Consider the following 22,239-nt stretch of genomic DNA (forward strand, 5'->3'; position numbering starts at 1 on the left):
TGTGATCCGAGAGGTAACAATACGTTTTAACTGGTTTACCTGGTCTTATAACCTAATGAAGAACAATTTCCATAACCCAATAAACATTCTAATCATTAGAGTATTTATGTCTGCATATATTCCTTACCTCTTTTTTTCAAAATGAGGTTTTATTCACAATAAGTGATTAACCAAATTACATGCTTAGTTTTATTTTATTTATTTATGTTTATTTATTTATTTATTTATTTTTGGCTGTGTTGGGTCTTCGTTGCTGCACGTAGGCTTTCTCTAGTTTTGGCAAGCGGGGGCTACTCTTCATTGCGGCGAGCAGGGGCTACTCTTCATTGCAGTGCGCGGGCTTCTCGTTGCGGTGGCTTCTCTTGTTGCGGAGCACGGGCTGTAGGCGCGTGGGCTTCAGTAATTGTGGCACATGGGCTTCAGTAGTTGTGGCGCACGGGCTTAGTTGCTCCGCGGCATGTGGGATCTTCCCGGACCAGGGCTCGAACCCGTGTCTCCTGCATTGGCAGGCAGATTCTTAACCACTGCGCCACCAGGGAAGTCCCCTTATCTCTTTTTTAAAAAAGATTTGAGGCTAAGTACACAAACAACTGTGCTATAACAAAGAATGAATTGAGTGCTACAAGACAGCTACACAGTGACCAGAGAGGAAGTGTGTTACAACAGTCTTTGGATCTAGATCCCAGAACCTACTAGTTCTGTGGTCCAAAGAGGCATTAACCTCTTAGTTTCCTCATTAGTCAAGTGGATTTAATCTTCTCTGCCCTAAAGAATTTTTGTGAAGATTAGAGACAATATATATAAAGTGGCTTCCACAATGCCCCAAATAGACTAGCCCCTCAGTGAATAATAGCTACCAGTATTATAAGTTTTAAATAAAGCTGTGGATAAAACTCTTGTATCCCACTTAAATATAACTCCCTGGGATGTGAGCATCCAGGGGAATGGGATCAGGGACCATAAGGTAGTCCTAATCAAAAAGGCTCCAATTGCCTGGGACTTCCCTGCTGGTCCAGTGGTTGAGACTTCCCCTGCCGGGCGTGTGGGTTCAATCCCTGGTCAGGGAGCTGGGATCCCACGTGCCTCCTGGCCAAGAAACAATATTGTAACAAATTCAATAGAGACTTTGAGATTGGTCCGCATTAAAAAAAAAAAAAAATCTTAAAAAAAAAAAAAGGCTCCAAGAGCCTCCTCAGCTTCTAGCAACTCACTGTTCCTGGAGGGAGAAGGGAGGAAGGGGGGAGGGGAGAACCTTGGACCTGTATTTGCCTCCTGAGCCACGGTAACAATAGCTGCTGCCATTCGTTGAGGTCCATATATGTGCCACTGTGCTAAGCACTTTACGTACACTTTGCCATTGTATCCTCACAATGGTCTCATAAAGTGTGTATTGGTCCAATTTTACAGGTAAAAGAATGGAGACCAGAGGTCCAGCAGCTTGTCTAAGCCCACCAAGTGGTAGAGTTGGGACTTGGGTTCACGTCCAACCCTGCAGCTCAAATTCAGCTACTTCCGTAAAGTTAGCCTGCAGCTAACACTAAGCAAAAAATCCTGCAAGATGCCGTCGCCTTCTGCCGCTGCCTACCCCCCTCCCCACCTACCCCACGTCCATCTCCCTCTTCTTCCTGCTTTCCCCTCTCTGCAAAGTCCCCCACTTTCCTCAGATCCCTCTACCTACCCCCGGGAGTGAAAGTGCCCCCTTTTACCTGGTGGGACAGGGATTTGGGAGGTTTGCCTGTTTCATGCACACTGCCATCTAATACCGCTTTCTCAGACGTCTTACATCTCCCTGGTGTCTCTCCTAGGCCGCTGGGAATTTCTCCAAACCTGACTCGAGGGTTGGGAACACCGAGGGGTGTGTGTGTGTGTATGTGTGTGTGTGTGTGTGTGTGTGTGTGTGTGTGTGTGTGAGAGAGAGAGAGAGAGAGAGAAGAGAGAGAAACGTGCGTGCGCTAGACCAGGAGGAAGGGGAAAAGCGCCTAGTCTGGCCTCTGCGTCACTCCGCAGTTGTTCGGGAATGGGTTTACTGGTGTTTAATAGGGCAGGACACTTCAGCCTCCGGCTATTCCCTGAGTCCCCGATTTTCGACCCTTGCCTGCAAGCGCCGCGTAGGATGCCAGTGCCGAATTCACTCCCTGCCTAGGACGGGAAGAAAGGGTGATGCGGGGGAGAGTCAGGTGGCTTGATCGCCTTGCTGTGTTCTGTGCAGTTTTCACCTGGTCCATTTCTGAGAGAGAAGGCGAGAGTGCAGATGAGGCGAGGCTACAGCAGGGGAGCGAAGAGCGGGCTGGCAGTGCCACCTGCTGAGAGCCGCGCACGCAGAGAGCACGGCGGGCAGTGCCACCTGCTATAAATAGGCCGCCGAAGACAGGGTGTGCGACCGTACATCCCTCCTCGAGGGCCTTAATCACGCGCGGGGCTGCGCGTCCCCGGAGCCCTAGGCGTTCGGCGGCCAAGACCCTGCTCTGGGGCTGGGTCGGGGCGGCGCCCGGCACACCCTCTCCCGGGCCGGGGCTGGAGGCCGGGGGGGCGGGTTGAAGATGGACCGCTGGGGAGGGGAGAGAGAGCGAAGGGAGGAAGGCCGCGACGGACCGGCACTGCAGCAGCTGTTGTCCGTGTGGGACTCGCCCGTCCCGGCCATGCCGCTCGCGAGTCAAACGGCGCAGTGGAGAGGGAGAAAGCATCGCTTCTCCCTCTCAGGTCCCTGGGGACCGAGTTGGGAGATCCCGGGTTCTGCCCTCCCCTCGCCTCCCCCGCGCTCGCCCTGCCGCGGAGGAGGAAACGCGAGCCGCGCGCAGACACCTCCTCCGCCGCCGCCGCCGCCGCCGCCGCCGTCGTCCCAGCGCCTCGGAGCCTGTTGCTACCGCCGCCGCGGGACCCGCCGTGTCCTCTCAGCCGGCAGGAGAAGAGGCGGGAGCCTTCCCGGCGCCCCGCGGCGGGAAGAGAGCGGCCCGCCGGGCGCGATGCGCGCCCCGCCCGCCCAGGCCGTCCCCGGGCTGCCCCCAGCACCTGCGCGCCGCGGCCGGGCCCCGGGCTCTGAGCGCGCCGCCGCACAGGTAGGCGCTTCCTGGGGCCTCACCCACGCCAGCCCGCCGCCTCCTCGCTGGGCATCCAGGCCGACCCCAACCCCAGCAGGCCCCTGCGCGCCCGGGCCCGCGGAAAAGCTGGAATCGAGCGCTCCAGGGGCGTTCCTGCTGTCCTTGCCGCGCTGGGGTCTCTCGGGGGGAGGAAGTTCATTGCCACCTCGTTGTCCCCTACTTGGAAGAAAGCGAAACTCGTTCTTCGAGTTAAGAACGACCCTGGAGCTCCTGCAGGCACCCTCCCTCTGCCCCGCCCTTCACTCCCGCTCGCAGTCCTCGCATCTCCCCCCTCGCCGCTCCCGCCACATATCTCTAGGGCTAGTGTGTTTGTTTGTAAGGCGACCAGACGGAGGAAGGGCGGTCAGAGTGAGCCCAGGCCACCCTGTAAAAGTTCAGGGTACTTTGCAGTAGCAACTTTGGCAGCTCCACCAGTGCGCTCAACTTTACTTTCTATGGGCACATCCTGTACCAGTCATTTTGAAACCCTGCTTAATTGTTTCTAGCAGCTTCCTGATCGGTCTGTGATTATGAGACCCCCTCAAACTTCGCCACACGTTGTTGTTGTGGGTGTGAGTGTGTGTGTGTGTGTTTAAAAGGGATGTCATTAACTTTGAAATCCACCTAGAGGCGGCTTTACGTGTGGCGATTTCATTTAAATAGATTGTTCTCTGGAAGTTACTTAAAAAGGAAAAAAATATCGAAACTGATGATTGTTCCTCCCACCAAACAGTTTAGTTTTCAGAGTGCCCTACATTAATTCATGGGTATTCACTTCATAGATCGCTCGTTCTTCCTTTTAGATAATTGGGTGATTTCATTTATTAATATAATCAGACTTTGAAAGAGCATTTTAAAATGACCTGGTTTAAATGGGTCACATCCACGAAACTCAGCTACCTCTACAAGTCCAAACTTCTAAACTTTTTGCTCTGTCCTTAAACGGAACTGCAGAGGCCTTGATAAAAACCCCTTCTTTGGGAAAGCAGAAATTCATTCTCTTCCCCAGACTTGAGATGAGATTGGTGGGAGCTGAAGCACGGCCACCTCCGGGTTTTGTTGTGTTTTGGGAGCCTGCTGTGGGTGGGAGGGGTCGGGATGAGGAATGAACCGAGAGCTGTTCCAAGAGGCTGCGAATCCACCTTGCAGAACGTCTCTTCATGTTTCTGAACACTTGATGTTCTGTCACTATCTTGGTCAGGGATCCCTGAAACAGCTGGATTCCGCACCGTTTCCTAGAGCTGAGATGGCTTCTCTTGCTTGGGGAAGAGGTATGCCTCCTGCTCGTCTCCTTCCTGGGAACCTTGAAGAATGTCTTAAGGAATAAGGACATTGCATGAAAAAGTTTGCATAAAATAGGATTGACTGGAAATTCTCCGGGTCCAGTGGTTAGGCCTCTGCACCTGCACTGCAGGGGGCCTGGGTTTGATCCCTGGTGGGGGAACTAAGATCCTGAAAGCCGCCCGGTGTGGCCAATAAATAAATAAAAATAGAATAATTAGTAAAAATTAAAAAAAAAAATAGGACTGACTGCTTTTGTAAACAGGTGTTTTACAGCTCTTTGAAGTGGAAAGCCCTGGCAGTCTTGAATCTGCCAGTTTCTTTTTTTTCCTACCAAGGTATAGGGAAATAAGGCCATAAAAAGTGCTTGCTCTCCAGATTTCTCTGTTAAGTACCCATTGACAAAACATGAGCTACTGGATAGTGAGCACAGCTGTGAATTAAAGGGCGCTGTGGAAATGTTTAGGGGAAATTTTCTGAAGTGAACACAGTGGAGTATCCTGAGATTATCAGCTGAGTGCAAGGAGATATAAAAGGACTTAGTGTGGCTCAAAGTAGTAAATGAAATAATCGAGCGATATTTAAGATAAATGCCTTTATGTGGATTTGTCCAGCCACTGGCAAACCAGTAAAATGGGGGAAATGTTCATTGGTGTAGGTATAAATTATTAGCATCAAAGTGAAGTTTTGCAAATGGAACTCTCCACTTAGTCTACCTTTATCTTTCCCACTGAGAGCTCTGGAGATTTCTCCTTTCGCTATGGTAACATTTCTGGTTGGGTGCAGCCATGTCAGTGTTAACCTTTTGTCCCATGTGACATTGTTTGTCATAGTACCAGGCGGTTTGAGGAAGAAAAGGGCAACTCTGAAGAAATAATTCAGCTTGCCCCTCTTCCCTTATTACCAGCTGTTGACGGTCTCTGTGTCCCACTTCCCTAGGAGGCGACCTTCACCTGGGTGAAGTGGAGGGACCTGTGTTCGAATCCTGGTTCTGCCACTTGCTGCTAGTATGACCTTGGGCAAGTGACCTCGTTTTTCTGTGCCAGCAACTTCCTTCTGGTCTCTCATCTTTCAGTTGGAGCTGATAATGATCATTATAGTCCACAATAGTCCTTATTTGGATATGATCAATAATGGTCCTTATTGGCCAGGGTTGTTGTGAGAGCTAAACCTGTTAACAGACTCACAGTTAGTGGTATTATGTGTTAACAGTTAATATTATTACTTTTAGGAGAATAGCTTAAAGCAGCCATGCAGCAGGGAGGGTTAGACATAACCCCTAGAGGCCAGCTAGGCCCCCCCCAACCCCTTTATCCTGTGTAATACAGTAGAAGAGAATACAAGAAGTGACAGTGGCATTCTAAAGGACTAGGCTTGAATTAGCTCTGGTTTATATGGGAAGGGAATCACTCAAAACAGCATTACTTTATGTGTCAAATTAGAGAGGCGAAGCCTGGTACTGGAGCATCCTTGATGATGTGAATGTTAGAAGCACTGACTCCAGGAGCTCTGCGTGATAGTGAAATAGCCGACGGCGCCAAAGATCTTTGGGACTTGTGGGCGATTCCTGGGTGAGCAGCGCACTGCTCTGATTGGGTGGGATTCTGTGCAGGAAATGGACAAAGAGCTGAGCCAAGCCAGTGATCCCACTGCATGAGATTATTCAGGTGGCAGAATAATCCTGTTCAGCCTCATGCCTACTCTATCTAGGGTAAAGAACGGAAAAATTAAGTCATTGATTCTCAAGGGGAAATGAGTGGCCACTCGGGGTTCCCTGTCTATCCTGAAGGTCCCTGACAGCTAATCAGTACTGACTGGCTCCTAACCTGGCCTGGAGCTAGAAGCTTCCAACAGCCCTCCTTCATCCATCTATCTCGCCCTCCTCCCCTCCCACCAGCATTCTGAGGAGGTGAGAGGGGAGGCTGGGCCAGGGGATGTGGTATGGTTAGCTACTGGAAAGTCCCCATCCTACTCCCTGTAGTTTGCTGGGAGGGAGTGGAGGGGGGCCTGGGAAGAGAGGGGGTTCCCAATGGCGGCCAGCTGACTCCCACCATCCTCTCTCTCTCTAATAAACCCCACCCTTTCTTCACGTACCTCTCCCATGTTTATATTCTTGAAGGGAAGATGAGAGCAGCTTTCTATCCCCACACAATGCTGGGGACATTTGGTATTATACATTATGAAAATGAGATTCACCAGATTTTAGAGACAGAAGAAAAATTGAGGATGGCCTTGTTCCATTCTTTTATAAGAATAAACTTGAGATTTGGAGAAGTAACTTGTTTTCTCAACTTCACACTTGAAAGTGTTTTCGTAAGAAAACTGAGGTTCTTTGCAGCACGTGGATGGGAGTCAGGGGCCTGGATTGTCCTAATTCTGTCACCAAACTTGGACAAGCCATTTGGCTTCTCCAGTTTCCTCATTTCCCTCACATATGAGGGAAATTTCTGAGTGGCTTGAAAGGACCTTTCTAGCTCTAAAATTTTGTGATTCTAGGTGCATGCTTCCAGGGATACTTAGCATATTTTGTGATTCTAGGTGCATGCTTCCAGGGATACTTAGCATAGCAGGACTCACTAACAAGGTTATTGGAACTGTTCTAATAAAAGAGTATCTTTGTGTTTTGAGTTCTACCATGTTTATGGGCTGTGGTGGGTAGGAGTTGTGTGGAACGCAGACAGTCTCTGTAAGGGATAGGGCTTGTCCACAGATGACTCTACTATTGAGAACACGACTAGATGCTCACTGGAATAACAGATCAGAGTATCTCTTTTTTCTTTTTCGTGAGGACATTACTTTTTTTTTTTTTTAAACATATTTATTGAAGTATAATTGCTTCACAATGGTGTGTTAGTTTCTGCTTTACAACAAAGTGAATCAGTTATACATATACATATGTTCCCATATCTCTTCCCTCTTGCATCTCCCTCCCTCCCACCCTCCCTATCCCACCCTCCCTATCCCACCCCTCTAGGTGGTCACAAAGCACCGAGCTGATCTCCTTGTGCTATGCGGCTGCTTCCCACTAGCTATCTATTTTACATTTGGTAGTGTATATATGTCCATGACACTCTCTCACCCTGTCACATCTCACCCCTCCCCCTCCCCATATCCTCAAGTCCATTCTCTAGTAGGTCTGTGTCTTTATTCCCGTCTTGCCACTAGGTTCTTCATGACCTTTTTTTTTTTTTTTTTCCTTAGATTCCATATATATGTGTTAGCATACTGTATTTCTTTTTCTCTTTCTGACTTACTTCACTCTGTATGACAGACTCTAACTCCATCCACCTCATTACAAATACCTCCATTTCATTTCTTTTTATGGCTGAGTAATATTCCATTGTATATATGTGCCACATCTTCTTTATCCATTCATCCGATGATGGACACCTAGGTTGCTTCCATGTCCTGGCTATTGTAAACAGAGCTGCAATGAATATTTTGGTACATGACTCTTTCTGAATTATGGTTTTCTCAGGGTATATGCCCAGTAGTGGGATTGCTGGGTCATATGGTAGTTCTATTTTTAGTTTTTTAAGGAACCTCCATACTGTTCTCCATAGTGGCTGTATCAATTTACATTCCCACCAACAGTGCAAGAGTGTTCCCTTTTCTCCACACCCTCTCCAGCATTTATTGTTTCTAGATTTTTTGATGATGGCCATTCTGACAGGTGTGAGATGATACCTCATTGTAGTTTTGATTTGCATTTCTCTAATGATTAATGATGTTGAGCATTCTTTCATGTGTCTGTTGGCAATCTGTATATCTTCTTTGGAGAAATGTCTATGTAGGTCTTCTGCCCATTTTTGGATTGGGTTTTTTGTTTTTTTGTTATTGAGCTGCATGAGCTGCTTGTAAATCTTGGAGATTAATCCTTTGTCAGTTGCTTCATTTGCAAATATTTTCTCCCATTCTGAGGGTTGTCTTTTGGTCTTGTTTATGGTTTCCTTTGCTGTGCAAAGGTTTTAAGTTTCATTAGGTCCCATTTGTTTATTTGTGTTTTTATTTCCATTTCTCTAGGAGGTGGGTCAAAAAGGATCTTGCTGTGATTTATGTCATGGAGTGTTCTGCCTATGTTTTCCTCTAAGAGTTTGATAGTGTCTGGCCTTACACTTAGGTCTTTAATCCATTTTGAGTATATTTTTGTGTATGGTGTCAGGGAGTGTTCTAATTTCATACTTTTACATGTACCTGTCCAATTTTCCCAGCACCACTTATTGAAGAGGCTGTCTTTTCTCCACTGTATATGCTTGCCTCCTTTATCAAAGATAAGGTGACCATATGTGCGTGGGCTTATCTCTGGGCTTTCTATCCTGTTCCATTGATCTATATTTCTGTTTTTGTGCCAGTACCAAACTGTCTTGATTACTGTAGCTTTGTAATATAGTCTGAAGTCAGGGAGCCTGATTCCTCCAGCTCCATTTTTCGTTCTCAAGATTGCTTTGGCTATTCGGGGTCTTTTGTGTTTCCATACAAATTGTGAAATTTTTTGTTCTAGTTCTGTGAAAAATGCCAGTGGTAGTTTGATAGGGATTGCATTGAATCTGTAGATTGCTTTGGGTAGCAGAGTCATTTTCACAATGTTGATTCTTCCAATCCAAGAACATGGTATATCTCTCCATCTATTTGTATCATCTTTAATTTCTTTCATCAGTGTCCTATAATTTTCTGCATACAGGTCTTTTGTCTCCTTAGGTAGGTTTATTCCTAGATATTTTATTCTTTTTGTTGCAATGGTAAACGGGAGTGTTTTCTTAATTTCACTTTCAGATTTTTCATCATTAGTATATAGGAATGCAAGAGATTTCTGTGCATTAATTTTGTATCCTGCTACTTTACCAAATTCATTGATTAGCTCTAGTAGTTTTCTGGTAGCATCTTTAGGATTCTCTATGTATAGTATCATGTCATCTGCAAACAGTGACAGCTTTACTTCTTCTTTTCCGATTTGGATTCCTTTTATTTCTTTTTCTTCTCTGATTGCTGTGGCTAACACTTCCAAAACTATGTTGAATAACAGTGGTGAGAGTGGGCAACCTTGTCTTGTTCCTGATCTTAGTGGAAATGGTTTCAATTTTTCACCATTGAGGACAATGTTGGCTGTGGGTTTGTCATATATGGCCTTTATTATGTTGAGGAAAGTTCCCTCTATGCCTACTTTCTGCAGGGCTTTTATCATAAATGGGTGTTGAATTTTGTCGAAAGCTTTCTCTGCATCTATTGAGATGATCATATGGTTTTTCTCCTTCAATTTGTTAATATGATGTATCACGTTGATTGATTTGCGTATATTGAAGAATCCTTGCATTCCTGGAATAAACCTCACTTGATCATGGTGTATAATCCTTTTAATGTGCTGTTGGATTCTGTTTGCTAGTATTTTGTTGAGGATTTTTGCATCTATGTTTATCAGTGATATTGGCCTGTAGTTTTCTTTCTTTGTGACATCTTTGTCTGGTTTTGGTATCAGGGTGATGGTGGCCTCGTAGAATGAGTTGGGGAGTGTTCCTCCCTCTGCAATATTTTGGAAGAGTTTGAGAAGGATAGGTGTTAGCTCTTCTCTAAATGTTTGATAGAATTCGCCTGTGAAGCCATCTGGTCCTGGGCTTTTGTGTGTTGGAAGATTTTTAATCACAGTTTCAATTTCAGTGCTTGTGATTGGTCTGTTCATATTTTCTATTTCTTCCTGGTTCAGTCTCGGCAGGTTGTGCATTTCTAAGAATCTGTCCATTTCTTCCAGGTTGTCCATTTTATTGGCATAGAGTTGCTTGTAGTAATCTCTCATGATCGTTTGTATTTCTGCAGTGTCAGTGGTTACTTCTCCTTTTTCATTTCTAATTCTATTGATTTGAGTCTTCTCCCTTTTTCTCTTGATGAGTCTGGCTAATGGTTTATCAATTTTGTTTATCTTCTCGAAGAACCAGCTTTTAGTTTCATTGATTTTTGCTATCGTTTCCTTCATTTCTTTTTCATTTATTTCTGATCTGATCTTTATGATTTCTTTCCTTCTGCTAGCTTTGGGGTTTTTTTGTTCTTCTTTCTCTAATTGCTTTAGGTGCAAGGTTAGGTTGTTTATTTGAGATGTTTCCTGTTTCTTGATGTAGGCTTGTATTGCTATAAAATTCCCTCTTAGAACTGCTTTTGCTGCATCCCATAGGTTTTGGGTCGTCGTGTGTCCATTGTCATTTGTTTCTATGTATTTTTTGATTTCCCCTTTGATTTCTTCAGTGATCACTTCGTTATTAAGTAGTGTATTGTGTAGCCTCCATGTGTTTGTATTTTTTACAGATCTTTTCCTGTAATTGATATCTAGTCTCATAGCGTTGTGGTCGGAAAAGATACTTGATACGATTTCAATTTTTTTAAATTTACCAAGGCTTGATTTGTGACCCAAGATATGATCTATCCTGGAGAATGTTCCATGAGCACTTGAGAAAAATGCGTATTCTGTTGTTTTTGGGTGGAATGTCCTATAAATATCAATTAAGTCCATCTTGTTTAATGTATCATTTAAAGCTTGTGTTTCATTATTTATTTTCATTTTGGATGATCTGTCCATTGGTGAAAGTGGGGTGTTAAACTCCCCTACTATGATTGTGTTACTGTCGATTTCCCCTTTTATGGCTGTTAGTATTTGCCTTATGTATTGAGGTGCTCCTATGTTGGGTGCATAAATATTTACAATTGTTATACCTTCCTCTTGGATCGATTCCTTGATCATTATATAGTGTCCTTCTTTGTCTCTTGTAATAGTCTTTATTTTAAAGTCTATTTTGTCTGATATGAGAATTGCTACTCCAGCTTTCTTTTGATTTCCATTTGCATGGAATATCTTTTTCCATCCCCTCACTTTCAGTCTGTATGTGTCTCTAGGTCTGAAGTGGGTCTCTTGTAGACAGCATATATATGGGTCTTGTTTTTGTATCCATTCAGCCAGTCTGTGTCTTTTGGTGGGAGCATTTAATCCATTTACATTTAAGGTAATTATCGATACGTATTTTCCTATTCCCATTTTCTTAAATGTTTTGGGTTTGTTATTGTAGGTGTTTTTCTTCTCTTGTGTTTCTTGCCTAGAGAAGTTCCTTTAGCATTTGTTGTAAAGCTGGTTTGGTGGTGCTGAACTCTCTCAGCTTTTGCTTGTCTGTAAAGGTTTTAATTTCTCCATCAAATCTGAATGAGATCCTTGCTGGGTAGAGTAACCTTGGTTGTAGGTTTTTCTCCTTCATCACTTTAAGTATATCCTGCCACTCCCTTCTGGCTTGCAGAGTTTCTGCTGAAAGATCAGCTGTTAACCTTATGGGGATTCCCTTGTGTGTTATTTGTTGTTTTTCCCTTGCTGCTTTTAATATGTTTTCTTTATATTTAATTTTTGACAGTTTGATTAATATGTGTCTTGGTGTGTTTCTCCTTGGATTTATCCTGTATGGGACTCTCTGTGCTTCCAGGACTTGATTAACTATTTCCTTTCCCATATTAGGGAAGTTTTCAACTATAATCTCTTCAAATATTTTCTCAGTCCCTTTCTTTTTCTCTTCTTCTTCTGGGACCCCTATGATTCGAATGTTGGTGCATTTAATGTTGTCCCAGAGGTCTCTGAGACTGTCCTCAGTTCTTTTCATTCTTTTTTCTTTATTCTGGTCTGCAGTAGTTATTTCCACTATTTTATCTTCCAGGTCACTTATCCGTTCTTCTGCCTCAGTTGTTCTGCTATTGATCCCGTCTAGAGTATTTTTAATTTCATTTATTGTGTTTTTCATCGTTGCTTGGTTCCTCTTTAGTTCTTCTACGTCCTTGTTAAATGTTTCTTGCATTTTGTCTATTCTATTTCCAAGATTTTGGATCATCTTTACTATCATTATTCTGAATTCTTTTTCAGGTAGACTGCCTATTTCCTCTTCATTTATTAGGTCTGGTGTGTTTTGACCCTGCTTCTTCACCTGCTGTGTGTTTTTTTGTCTTCTCATTTTGCTTATCTTACTGTGTTTGGGGTCTCCTTTTCACAGGCTGCAGGTTCGTAGTTCCCGTTGTTTTTGGTATCTGTCCCCAGTGGCTAAGGTTGGTTCCGTGGGTTGTGTAGGCTTCCTGGTGGAGGGGACTAGTGCCTGTGTTCTGGTGGATGAGGTTGGATCTTGTCTTTCTGGTGGGCACTTCCACGTCTGGTGGTGTGTTTTGGGGTGTCTGTGGCCTTATTATGATTTTAGGCAGCCTCTCTGTTAATGGATGGGACTGTGTTCCTGTCTTGCTAGTTGTTTGGCATAGGGTGTCCAGCACTGTAGCTTGCTGGTCGTTGAGTGAAGCTGGGTCTTGATGTTGAGATGGAGATCTCTGAGAGATTTTCGCCGTTTGGTATTACGTGGAGCTGGGAGGTCTCTTGTGGACCAGTGTCCTGAAGTTGGCTCTCCCACCTCAGAGGCACAGCCCTGATGCCTGGCTGGAGCACCAAGAGCCTTTCATCCACACGGCTCAGAATAAAAGGGAGAAAAAATAGAAAGAAAGAAAGAAAGAGGATAAAATAAAATAAAATAAAGCTATTATAATAAAAAATAAGAAAAAAAATTATTAAGAATAAATTTATTAAGAAAAATTTTTTTAATTTTTAAAAATAGATTTATTAATTTTTTATAATAAAAAATAAGAAAAAAATTAAGAAAAAAAATTTTAATTTTTTAAAATAAAAAATATGAAAAAACTTATTAAAAAATTTTTTTTAATTTTTTAAAAATAGAAAATAAGGAAAAAATTATTAAGAAAACATTTATTAGGGGAAAATTTTTTTTTTAAGTAAACAAAAAAAACAAAAAAAACAAAAAAAACGGACGGACCTAACCCTAGGACTAACGGTGAGAGCAAAGCTATACAGACAAAATCTCACCCAGGGGCTTCCCTGGTGGCGCAGTGGTTGAGAGTCTGCCTGCCAATGCAGGCAACACGGGTTCGAGCCCTGGTCTGGGAGGATCCCACATGCCGCGGAGCAACCGGGCCCGTGAGCCAAAACTGCTGAGCCTGCGCGTCTGGAGCCTGTGCTCCGCAACAAGAGAGGCCACGATAGTGAGAGGCCCGCGCACCGCGATGAAGAGTGGCCCCCGCTCGCCGCAACAAGGGAAAGCCCTCGCACAGAAACGAAGACCCAACACAGCCAAAAATAAATAAATAAATAAATTTATAAAAAAAAAAAAAAAAAAAAAAAAAAATCTCACCCAGAAGCATACACATATACACTCACAAAAAAAGGAAAAGGGGAAAAATTAATATATCCTGCTCCCAAAGTCCACCTCCTAAATTTGGGATGATTCGTTGTCTATTCAGGTATTCAACAGATGCAAGCACATCAAGTTGTTTGTTGAGCTTTAATCCGCTGCTTCTGAGGCTGCTGGGAGAGATTTCCCTTTCTCTTCTTTGTTCGTACAGCTCCCGGGGTTCAGCTTTGGATTTGGACCCGCCTCTGCATGTAGGTCGCCTGAGGGCGTCTGTTCCCCGCCCAGACAGAATGGGGTTAAAGGAGCAGCTGATTCGGGGGCTCTGGCTCAGTCAGGCCGGGGGGAGGGAGCGGTACGGAGGAGGCGGGGCGAGCCTGCGGCGGCAGAAGCCGGCGTGACGTTGCAGCAGCCTGAGGCGCGCCGTGCGCTCTCCCGGGGAAGTTGTCCCCGGATCGCGGGAGCCTGGCGGTGGCGGGCTGCACTGGCTCCCGGGAGGGGCGGTGTGGAGAGTGACCTGTGCTCGCACACAGGCTTTTTGGTGGCGGCAGCAGCAGCCTTAGCGTCTCATGCCCGTCTCTGGGGTCCGCGCTGATAACCGCGGCTCGCGCCCGTCTCTGGGGTCCGCGCTGATAGCCGCGGCTCGCGCCCGTCTCTGGAGTTCATTTAAGCCGCGCTCTGAATCCCCTCTCCTTGCACGCCGCGAAACAAAGAGGCAAGAAAAAGTCTCTTGCCTCTTCGGCAGCTGCAGACTTTTTCTCGGGCTCCCTCCCGGCTAGCTGTGGTGCGCTAGCCCCTTCAGGCTGTGTTCACGCCGCCAACCCCAGTCCTCCCCCTGGGATCTGACCTCCGAAGCTCGAGCCTCAGCTCCCAGCCCCCGCCCGCCCCAGCGGGTGAGCAGACAAGCCTCTCGGGCTGGTGAGTGCTGCTCGGCGCCGATCCTCTGTGCAGGAATCTCTCCGCTTTGCCCTCCGCACCCCTGTGGCTGCGCTCTCCTCCGTGGCTCCGAAGCTTCCCCTCTCTGCCACCTGCAGTCTCTGCCCGCGAAGGGGCTTCCTAGTGTGTGGAAACCTTTCCTCCTTCACAGCTCCCTCCCACTGGTGCAGGTCCCGTCCCTATTCTTTTGTCTCTGTTATTTCTTTTTTCTTTTGCCCTACCCAAGTACGTGGGGATTTTCTTGCCTTTTGGGAGGTCTGACGTCTTCTGCCAGCGTTCAGTGGGTGTTCCGTAGGAGCAGTTCCACGTGTAGATGTATTTCTACTGTATCTGTGGGAAGGAAGGTGATCTCCGCGTCTTACTCTTCCGCCATCTTGCCCCTACTCCCCTGATAAGGGTTCTTTTGTCTAATTTGGAGAAAGTCCTTTAAATGATGTCTTTTCCAGGGTGCATAATCTCCTAGTTGCAAGTCACAGGGCATCTGATCTTCATCCAAAGATAGATTACTGTGACTGGCTGGACTGAAGATTCAAGTAACTCTGCCGGCCTAAATGGCAGACAAAGGTCCAGTTTAAGAAGTAGTGTAGAAACTTTGAAGGGATGTCTGGTTTCTTTCTACAAGTATGAATATGTTTTCAATGCCGTCACGTCTGTGATTCAGAATGTCAAATTACAGCACGTATTGACAGCAGATGTCTATGGCAAGTAGGCAATATTTGGTCCGTTATGAGGGATATAAAAGAAGAGAGAACGCATTTCTTTTCAGAGCAGCGTAGTCAGGGACGGGCGTCTCTTCCAGCTTCCCTTTCGCCGGTTAACCTAGCTCAGGGTCACCACGCCTTCAACCTGAGGACCGCCTCACGCCCGAAGCTGCCCCCAGTCGAGGACATTACTTTTTAATGCACAGAATAATAACAGGTGGATCATGATGATTTCATAATGATAATTTTGAATTAAGAAAAGGACAATTTATTTTATTTCTTCTGTGTAAAACATGTTACTTATGTTTACCAGGTTCTATTTAAGAATTTAAACAATGAAATGTATATATATGTAATTTATTTTTTAAATTCTGTTAAAATATAGTTAAAAAATCACACACAGAGATAAATCTTATTTATTTGAAAACATTCTCTTATATGAATTATTTACCCATTTGTGCTGGGTACCTAAGTTTTCTACCCCCAAAATTAGAGAGAATTAGTGGAGAAGTAATTTTTTAAGAAGTGTGGCACTATCAGCTCTTCCTTCCCCTGAAGTCCCTAAATAATAAAATTTACAGGTTCATTTTATTCAAGACCCCTATGGCAGTGTTTGGGAAATAATCGTTTGGGTGAAATAAGACAAGCACTTAGATTCTGTTCCTCTTCTTACATTTTCCTTGTAGTCCCTCTTACCTGTCCATGGCACTGCCCTTGCCACGCAAATCTAGTAGAAATCAGTGAAGGCTGTCTCAGATCAGAGTATTTCTTACTGAGGTCTGAGACACAAGAGGCTTCCTGGAATAAGTGGCTCTACCTGGGTCCTAAAGGATGGTCACAGATTGCGTGCAGATGATGTGGATTGAGATGGCTTAAAAAATAATCTGATGGTTTGTTAGGATTATTCGAATGGTTCTTCTGTTTCATGGAACTTTCTTTTTTCTTTTTTTAAATTTAATTTTATTTATTATCTTCTTATTTTTTATTTTTTTATTTTATTATTTTTTAATTTTTGGCTGCATTGGGTCTTCATTGCTTTGCGTGGGCTTTCTCTAGTTGCTGTGAGCAACTACTCTTGGTTGCGGTGCGCGGGGTTCTCACTGTGGTGGCTCCTCTTGTTGCAAAGCACGGGCTCTAGGCACACGGGCTTCAGTAGTTGTGGCGCACGGGCGTAGTTGCTCGGCGGCATGTGGGATCTTCCCGGACCAGGGCTTGAACCCATGTCCCCTGCATTGGCAGGCAGACTCTCAACCACTGTGCCACCAGGGAAGCCCTATTTATTTTCTTATACAGCAGGTTCTTATTAGTCATCCATTTTATACACATCAGTGTATACATGTCAATCCAAATCTAACAATTCATCACACACTCCTGCCCCCGCTGCTTTCCCCCCTTGGTGTCCATACGTTTGTTCTCTACATCTGTGTCTCAATTTCTGCCCTGCAAACCTGTTCATCTGTACCATTTTTCTAGATTCCACATATATGTGTTAATATACGATATTTATTTTTCTTTCTGACTTACTTCACTCTGTATGACAGTCTCTAGATCCATACACATCTCTACAAATGACCCAATTTCGTTCCTTTTTATGGCTAAGTAATATTCCATTGTATATATGTACCGCTTCTTCTTTATCCATTCGTCTGTCAATGGGCATTTAGGTTGCTTCCATGACCTGCCTATTGTAAATAGTGCTGCAGTGAACATTGGGGTGCATGTGTCTTTTTGAATTACGGTTTTCTCTGGGTATATGCCCAGTAGTGGGATTGCTGGGTCATGTGGTAATTCTACTTTTAGTTTTTTAAGGAACCTCCATACTGTCCTCCATAGTGGCTGTATCAATTTACATTCCAACCAACAGTGCAAGAGGGTTCCCTTTTCTCCACACCCTCTCCAGCATTTGTTGTTTGTAGATTTTCTGATGATGCCCATTCTAACAGGTGTGAGGTGATACCGCACTGTAGTTTTGATTTGCATTTCTCTAATAATTACTGATGTTGAGCTGCTTTTCTTGTGCTTCTTGGCCACCTGTATGTCTTCTTTGGAGAAATGTCTATATAGGTCTTCTGCCCATTTTTGGATTGGGTTGTTTGTTTTTTTAATATTGAGCTGCATGAGCTGTTTATATATTTTGGAGATTACTCCTTTGTCCATTGATTCATTTGCAAGTACTTTCTCCCATTCTGAGGGCTGTCTTTTTGTCTTGTTTGTAGTTTCCTTTGCTTTGCAAAAGCTTTTAAGTTTCATTAGGTCCCATTTGTTGATTTTTGTTTTTATTTCCTTTACTCTATCTAGGAGGTGGATCAAAGAAGATCTTGCTATGATTTATGTCAAAGAGTGTTCTTCCTATGTTTTCCTCTAAGAGTTTTATAGTGTCCGGTCTTACATTTAGATCTCTAATCCATTTTGAGTTTATTTTTTGTATGGTGTTAGGGAGTGTCCTAATTTCATTCTTTTCCATGTAACTGTCCAGTTTTCCCAGCACCACTTATTGAAGAGACTGTCTTTTTTCCATTGTATATCCTTGCCTCCTTTGTCGTAGATTAGTTGACCGTAGGTGTGTGGGTTTATCTCTGGGCCTTCTATCCTGTTCCACTGATCTATATTTCTGTTTCTGTGCCAGTACCATACTGTCTTGATTACTGTAGCTTTGTAGTATAGCCTGAAGTCAGGGAGTCTGATTCCTCCAGCTCCGTTTTTTTCCCTCAAGACTGCTTTGGCTATTTGGGGTCTTTTGTGTCTCCATACAAATTTTAAGATTTTTTGTTCTAGTTCTGTAAAAAATGCCAATGGTAATTTGATAGGGATTGCACTGAATCTGTAGATTGCTTTGGGTAGTATAGTCATTTTCACAATATTGATTCTTCCAATCCATGAACATGGTATATCTCTACATCTGTTTGTATCATCTTTAATTTCTTTCATCAGTGTCTTATAGTTTTCTGCATAGAGGTCTTTTGTCTCCCTAGGTAGGTTTATTCCTAGGTATTTTATTCTTTTTGTTGCAATGGTAAATGGGAGTGTTTCCTTAATTTCTCTTTCAGAGTTTTCATCATTAGTGTATAGGAATGCAAGAGATTTCTATGCATTAATTTTGTATCCTGCAACTTTACCAAATTCATTGATTAGCTCTAGTAGTTTTCTGGTGGCATCTTTAGGATTCTCTATGTATAGTATCACATCATCTGCAAACAGTGACAGTTTTACTTCTTCTTTTCCAGTTTGTATTCCTTTTATTTCTTTTTCTTCTCTGATTGCCGTGGCTAAGACTTCCAAAACTATGTTGAATAATAGTGGTGAGAGTGGACATCCTTGTCTTGTTCCTAGTCTTAGTGGAAATGCTTTCAGTTTTTCACCATTGAGAATGATGTTTGCTGTGGGTTTTTTGTATATGGCCTTTATTATGTTGAGGTAGGTTCCCTCTATGCCCACTTTCTGGAGAGTTTTTATCATAAATGGGTGTTGAATTTTGTCAAAAGCTTTTTCTGCATCTATTGAGATGATCATATGATTTTTATTCTTCAATTTGTTAATATGGTGTATCACATTGATTGATTTGCATATATTGAAAAATCCTTGCATTCCTGGGGTAAACCCCACTTGATCATGGTGTATGATCCTTTTAATGTGCTCTTGGATTCTGTTTGCTAGTATTTTGTTGAGGATTTTTGCCTCTGTATTCATCAGTGATATTGGTCTGTAATTTTCTTTATTTGTGATATCTTTTTCTGGTTTTGGTATCAGGGTGATGGTGGCCTCGTAGAATGAGTTTGGGAGTGTTCTTTCCTCTGCAATTTTTTGGAAGAGTTTGAGAAGGATGGGTGTTACCTCTTCTCTAAATGTTTGATAGAATCCACCTGTGAAGCCATCTGGTCCTGGACTTTTGTTTGTTGGAAGATTTTTAATCACAGTTTCAATTTCATTACTTCTGATTGGTCTGTTCATATTTTCTGTTTCTTCCTGGTTCAGTCTTGGAAGTTTATACCTTTCCAAGAATTTGTCCATTTTATTGGCATAGAGCTGCTTGTAGTAGTGTCTTAGGATGCTTTGTATTTCTGCAGTGTCTGTTGTAATTTCTCCTTTTTCATTTCTAATTTTATTGATAAATAAAATTAATTTAAAATTTTATTAAAATAAAGTTTTAATTAATAAAATTTTATTAAAATTAAAATCTTAATAAATAAAATTTATTAATCAATAAAATAAAACTTTATTGATTAATAAATTAATTTTATTGATTTGAATAAATCCCTTGTCTTCTCTCTCTTTTTCTTGATGAGTCTGGCTAATGGTTTATCAATTTTGTTATCTTCTCAAAGAACCAGCTTTTAGTTTTATTGATCTTTGCTATTGTTTTCTTTGTTTCTGTTTCATTTATTTCTGCTCTGATCTTTATGATTTCTTTTCTTCTGCTAACTTTGGGTTTTCTTTGTTCTTCTTTCTCTTGTTCCTTTAGGTGTAAGGTTAGATTGTTTATTTGATATTTTTCTTGTTTCTTGAGGTAGGCTTGTATTGCTATAGACTTCCCTCTTAGAACTGCTTTTGCTGCATCCCATAGGTTTTGGGTCGTCGTGTTTTCATTGTCATTTGTCTCCACGTATTTTTTGATTTCCTCTTTTATTTCTTCAGTGATCTCTTGGTTATTTAGTAACGTATTGTTTAGCCTCCATGTGTTTGTGTTTTTTATGTTTTCTTCCCTGTAATTGATTTCTAATCTCATAGCATTGTGGTCAGAAAAGATGCTTGATATGATTTCAATTTTCTTAAATTTACTGAGGCTTGATTTGTGACCCAAGATGTGATCTATCCTAGAGAATGTTCCGTGCGCATTTGAGAAGAAAGTGTAATGAGCAGTTTTTGGATGGAATGTCCTATAAATATCAATTAAATCTATCTGGTCTATTGTGTCATTTAAAGCTTGTGTTTCCTTATTAATTTTCTGTCTGAATGATCTGTCCATTGGTGTAAGTGAGGTGTTAAAGTCCCCCACTATTATTGTGTTACTGTCGATTTCCTCTTTTATAGCTGTTAGCAGTTGCCTTATGTATTGAGGTGCTCCTATGTTGGGTGCATATATATTTATAATTGTTATATCTTCTTCTTGGGTTGATCCCTTGATCATTATGTAGTGTCCTTCTTTGTCTCTTGTAATAGTCTTTATTTTAAAGTATATTTTATCTGACATGAGTATTGCTCTTCCAGCTTTCTTTTGATTTCCGTTTGCATGGAATATCTTTTTCCATCCGCTCACTTTCAGACTGAATGTGTCCCAAGGTCTGAAGTGGGTCTCTTGTAGACAGCATATATATGGGTCTTGCTTTTGTATTCATTTAGTGAGCCTGTGTCTTTTGGTTGGAGCATTTAATCCATTCATGTTTAAGGTAATTATCGGTATGTATGTTCTTATTACCATTTTCTTAATTGTAATGGGTTTGTTTTTGTAGGTCCTTTTCTTCTCTTGTGTTTCCCACTCAGAGAAGTTCCTTTAGCATTTGTTGTAGAGCTTGTTTGGTGGTGCTGAATTCTCTTAGCTTTTGCTTGTCTGTGAAGCTTTTGATTTCTCCATTGACTCTGAATGAGATCCTTGCCTGGTTGAGTAATCTTGGTTGTAGATTCTTTCTTTCATCACTTTAAGTATGTCATGCCACTCCCTTCTGGCTTGTAGAGTTTCTGCTGGGAAGTCAGCTGTTAACCTTATGGGAGTTCCCTTGTATGTTATTTGTCGTTTTTCCCTTGTTGCTTTCAATAATTTTTCTTTGTCTTTAATTTTTGTCAATTTGATTACTGTGTGTCTTGGTGGGTTTCTCCTGCCTTGGACTCTCTGTGCTTCCTGGACTTGAGTGGCTATTTCCTGTCCCATGTTAGGGAAGTTTTCGACTATAATTTCTTCAAATATTTTCTCTGGTCCTTTCTCTCTCTCTTCTCCTTCTTGGACCCCTATAATGCGAATGTTGTTGCGTTTAATGTTATCCCAGAGGTCTCTTAGGCTGTCTTCATTTCTTTTCATACTTTTTTGTTTATTCTGCTCCATGGCAGTGAATTCCACCAGTCTGTCTTCTGGGTCACTTATCCGTTCTTCTGCCTCAGTTATTCTGCTATGGATTCCTTCTAGTGTATTTTTCATTTCAGTTATTGTATTGTTCATCTCTGTTTGTTTGTTCTTTAATTCTTCTAGGTGTTTGTTTTTTAATTCTTCTAGGTCTTTGTTAAACATTTCTTGCATCTTCTCGATCTTTGCCTCCATTCTTTTTCTGAGGTCCTGGATCATCTTCACTATTATTATTCTGAATTCTTTTTCCAGAAGGTTGCCTATCTCCACTTCATTTAGTTGTTTTTCTGGGGTTTTTTCTTGTTCCTTCATCTGGTACACAGACCTCTGCCTTTTCGTCTTGTCTATCTTTCTGTGAATGTGGTTTTTGTTCCACAGGCTGCAGGATTGTAGTTTTTCTTGCTTCTGCTGTCTGCCGTCTGGTGGATGAGGCTATCTAAGAGGCTTGTGCAAGTTTCCTGATGGGAGGGACTGGTGGTGGGTAGAGCTGGGTGTTGCTCTGATGGGCAGAGCTCAGTAAAACTTTAATCCACTTGTCTGCTGATGGGTGGGGCTGAGTGCCCTCCCTGTTGGTTGTTTGGCCTGAGGCGACCCACCACTTGAGCCTACCCGGGCTCTTTGGTGGGGCTAATGGCGGGCTCTGGGAGGGCTCACACCAAGGAGTACTTCCCAGAACTTCTGCTGCCAGTGTCCATGTCCTCACAGTGAGACACAGCCAGCCCCCGCCTCTGCAGGAGACCCTTCAATACTAGCAGGTGTTCTATGGGGTCACCGCTCCTTCCCCTGGGTCCTGATGCACACACTACTTTGTGTGTGCCCTCCAAAAGTGGAGTCTCTGTTTCCCCTAGTCCTGTCAATGTCCTGCAATCAAATCCCGCTAGCCTTCAAAGTCTGATTCTCTAGGATTCCTTCTCCTGTTGCCAGACCCCAGGGTCAGAAGCCTGATGTGGGGCTCAGAACCTTCACTACAGTGGGTGGACTTCTGTGGTATAAGT

At 43.1% G+C, this 22,239-nt stretch overlaps 2 protein-coding genes across 7 annotated transcripts in view; one reads left to right on the forward strand and one right to left on the reverse strand.

The window, feature by feature from the left end:
- Nucleotides 1-212: 212 nt before the first annotated feature.
- LOC133091783 (uncharacterized) lies at nucleotides 213-6,461 on the reverse strand. The gene is made up of 5 exons (XM_061191002.1): nucleotides 6,453-6,461; nucleotides 5,819-5,962; nucleotides 3,010-3,280; nucleotides 2,096-2,227; nucleotides 213-497 (listed from the first exon to the last, which is right to left on the reverse strand). The coding sequence occupies exons 1-5, from the start codon at nucleotides 6,459-6,461 to the stop codon at nucleotides 442-444; spliced, it is 612 nt and encodes a 203-aa protein (XP_061046985.1). The 3' UTR covers nucleotides 213-441.
- The window catches only part of TBC1D1 (TBC1 domain family member 1), a 226,826-nt gene continuing 207,371 nt past the window's right edge, over nucleotides 2,785-22,239 (forward strand). For 2 of the 6 annotated variants that reach the window (XM_061192154.1, XM_061192155.1), the window contains exon 1: nucleotides 2,786-3,056. The gene's annotated coding sequence lies outside the window, so the exon portion shown is untranslated. Of the gene's footprint in view, nucleotides 3,057-22,239 lie in introns of all 6 variants that reach the window. The other 4 variants (XM_061192156.1, XM_061192157.1, XM_061192159.1 and 1 more) reach the window with 4 other exon arrangements.

Source organism: Eubalaena glacialis, chromosome 5, assembly GCF_028564815.1.
Source record: "Eubalaena glacialis isolate mEubGla1 chromosome 5, mEubGla1.1.hap2.+ XY, whole genome shotgun sequence".
NCBI classification, from domain to species: Eukaryota; Metazoa; Chordata; class Mammalia; order Artiodactyla; family Balaenidae; genus Eubalaena; species Eubalaena glacialis.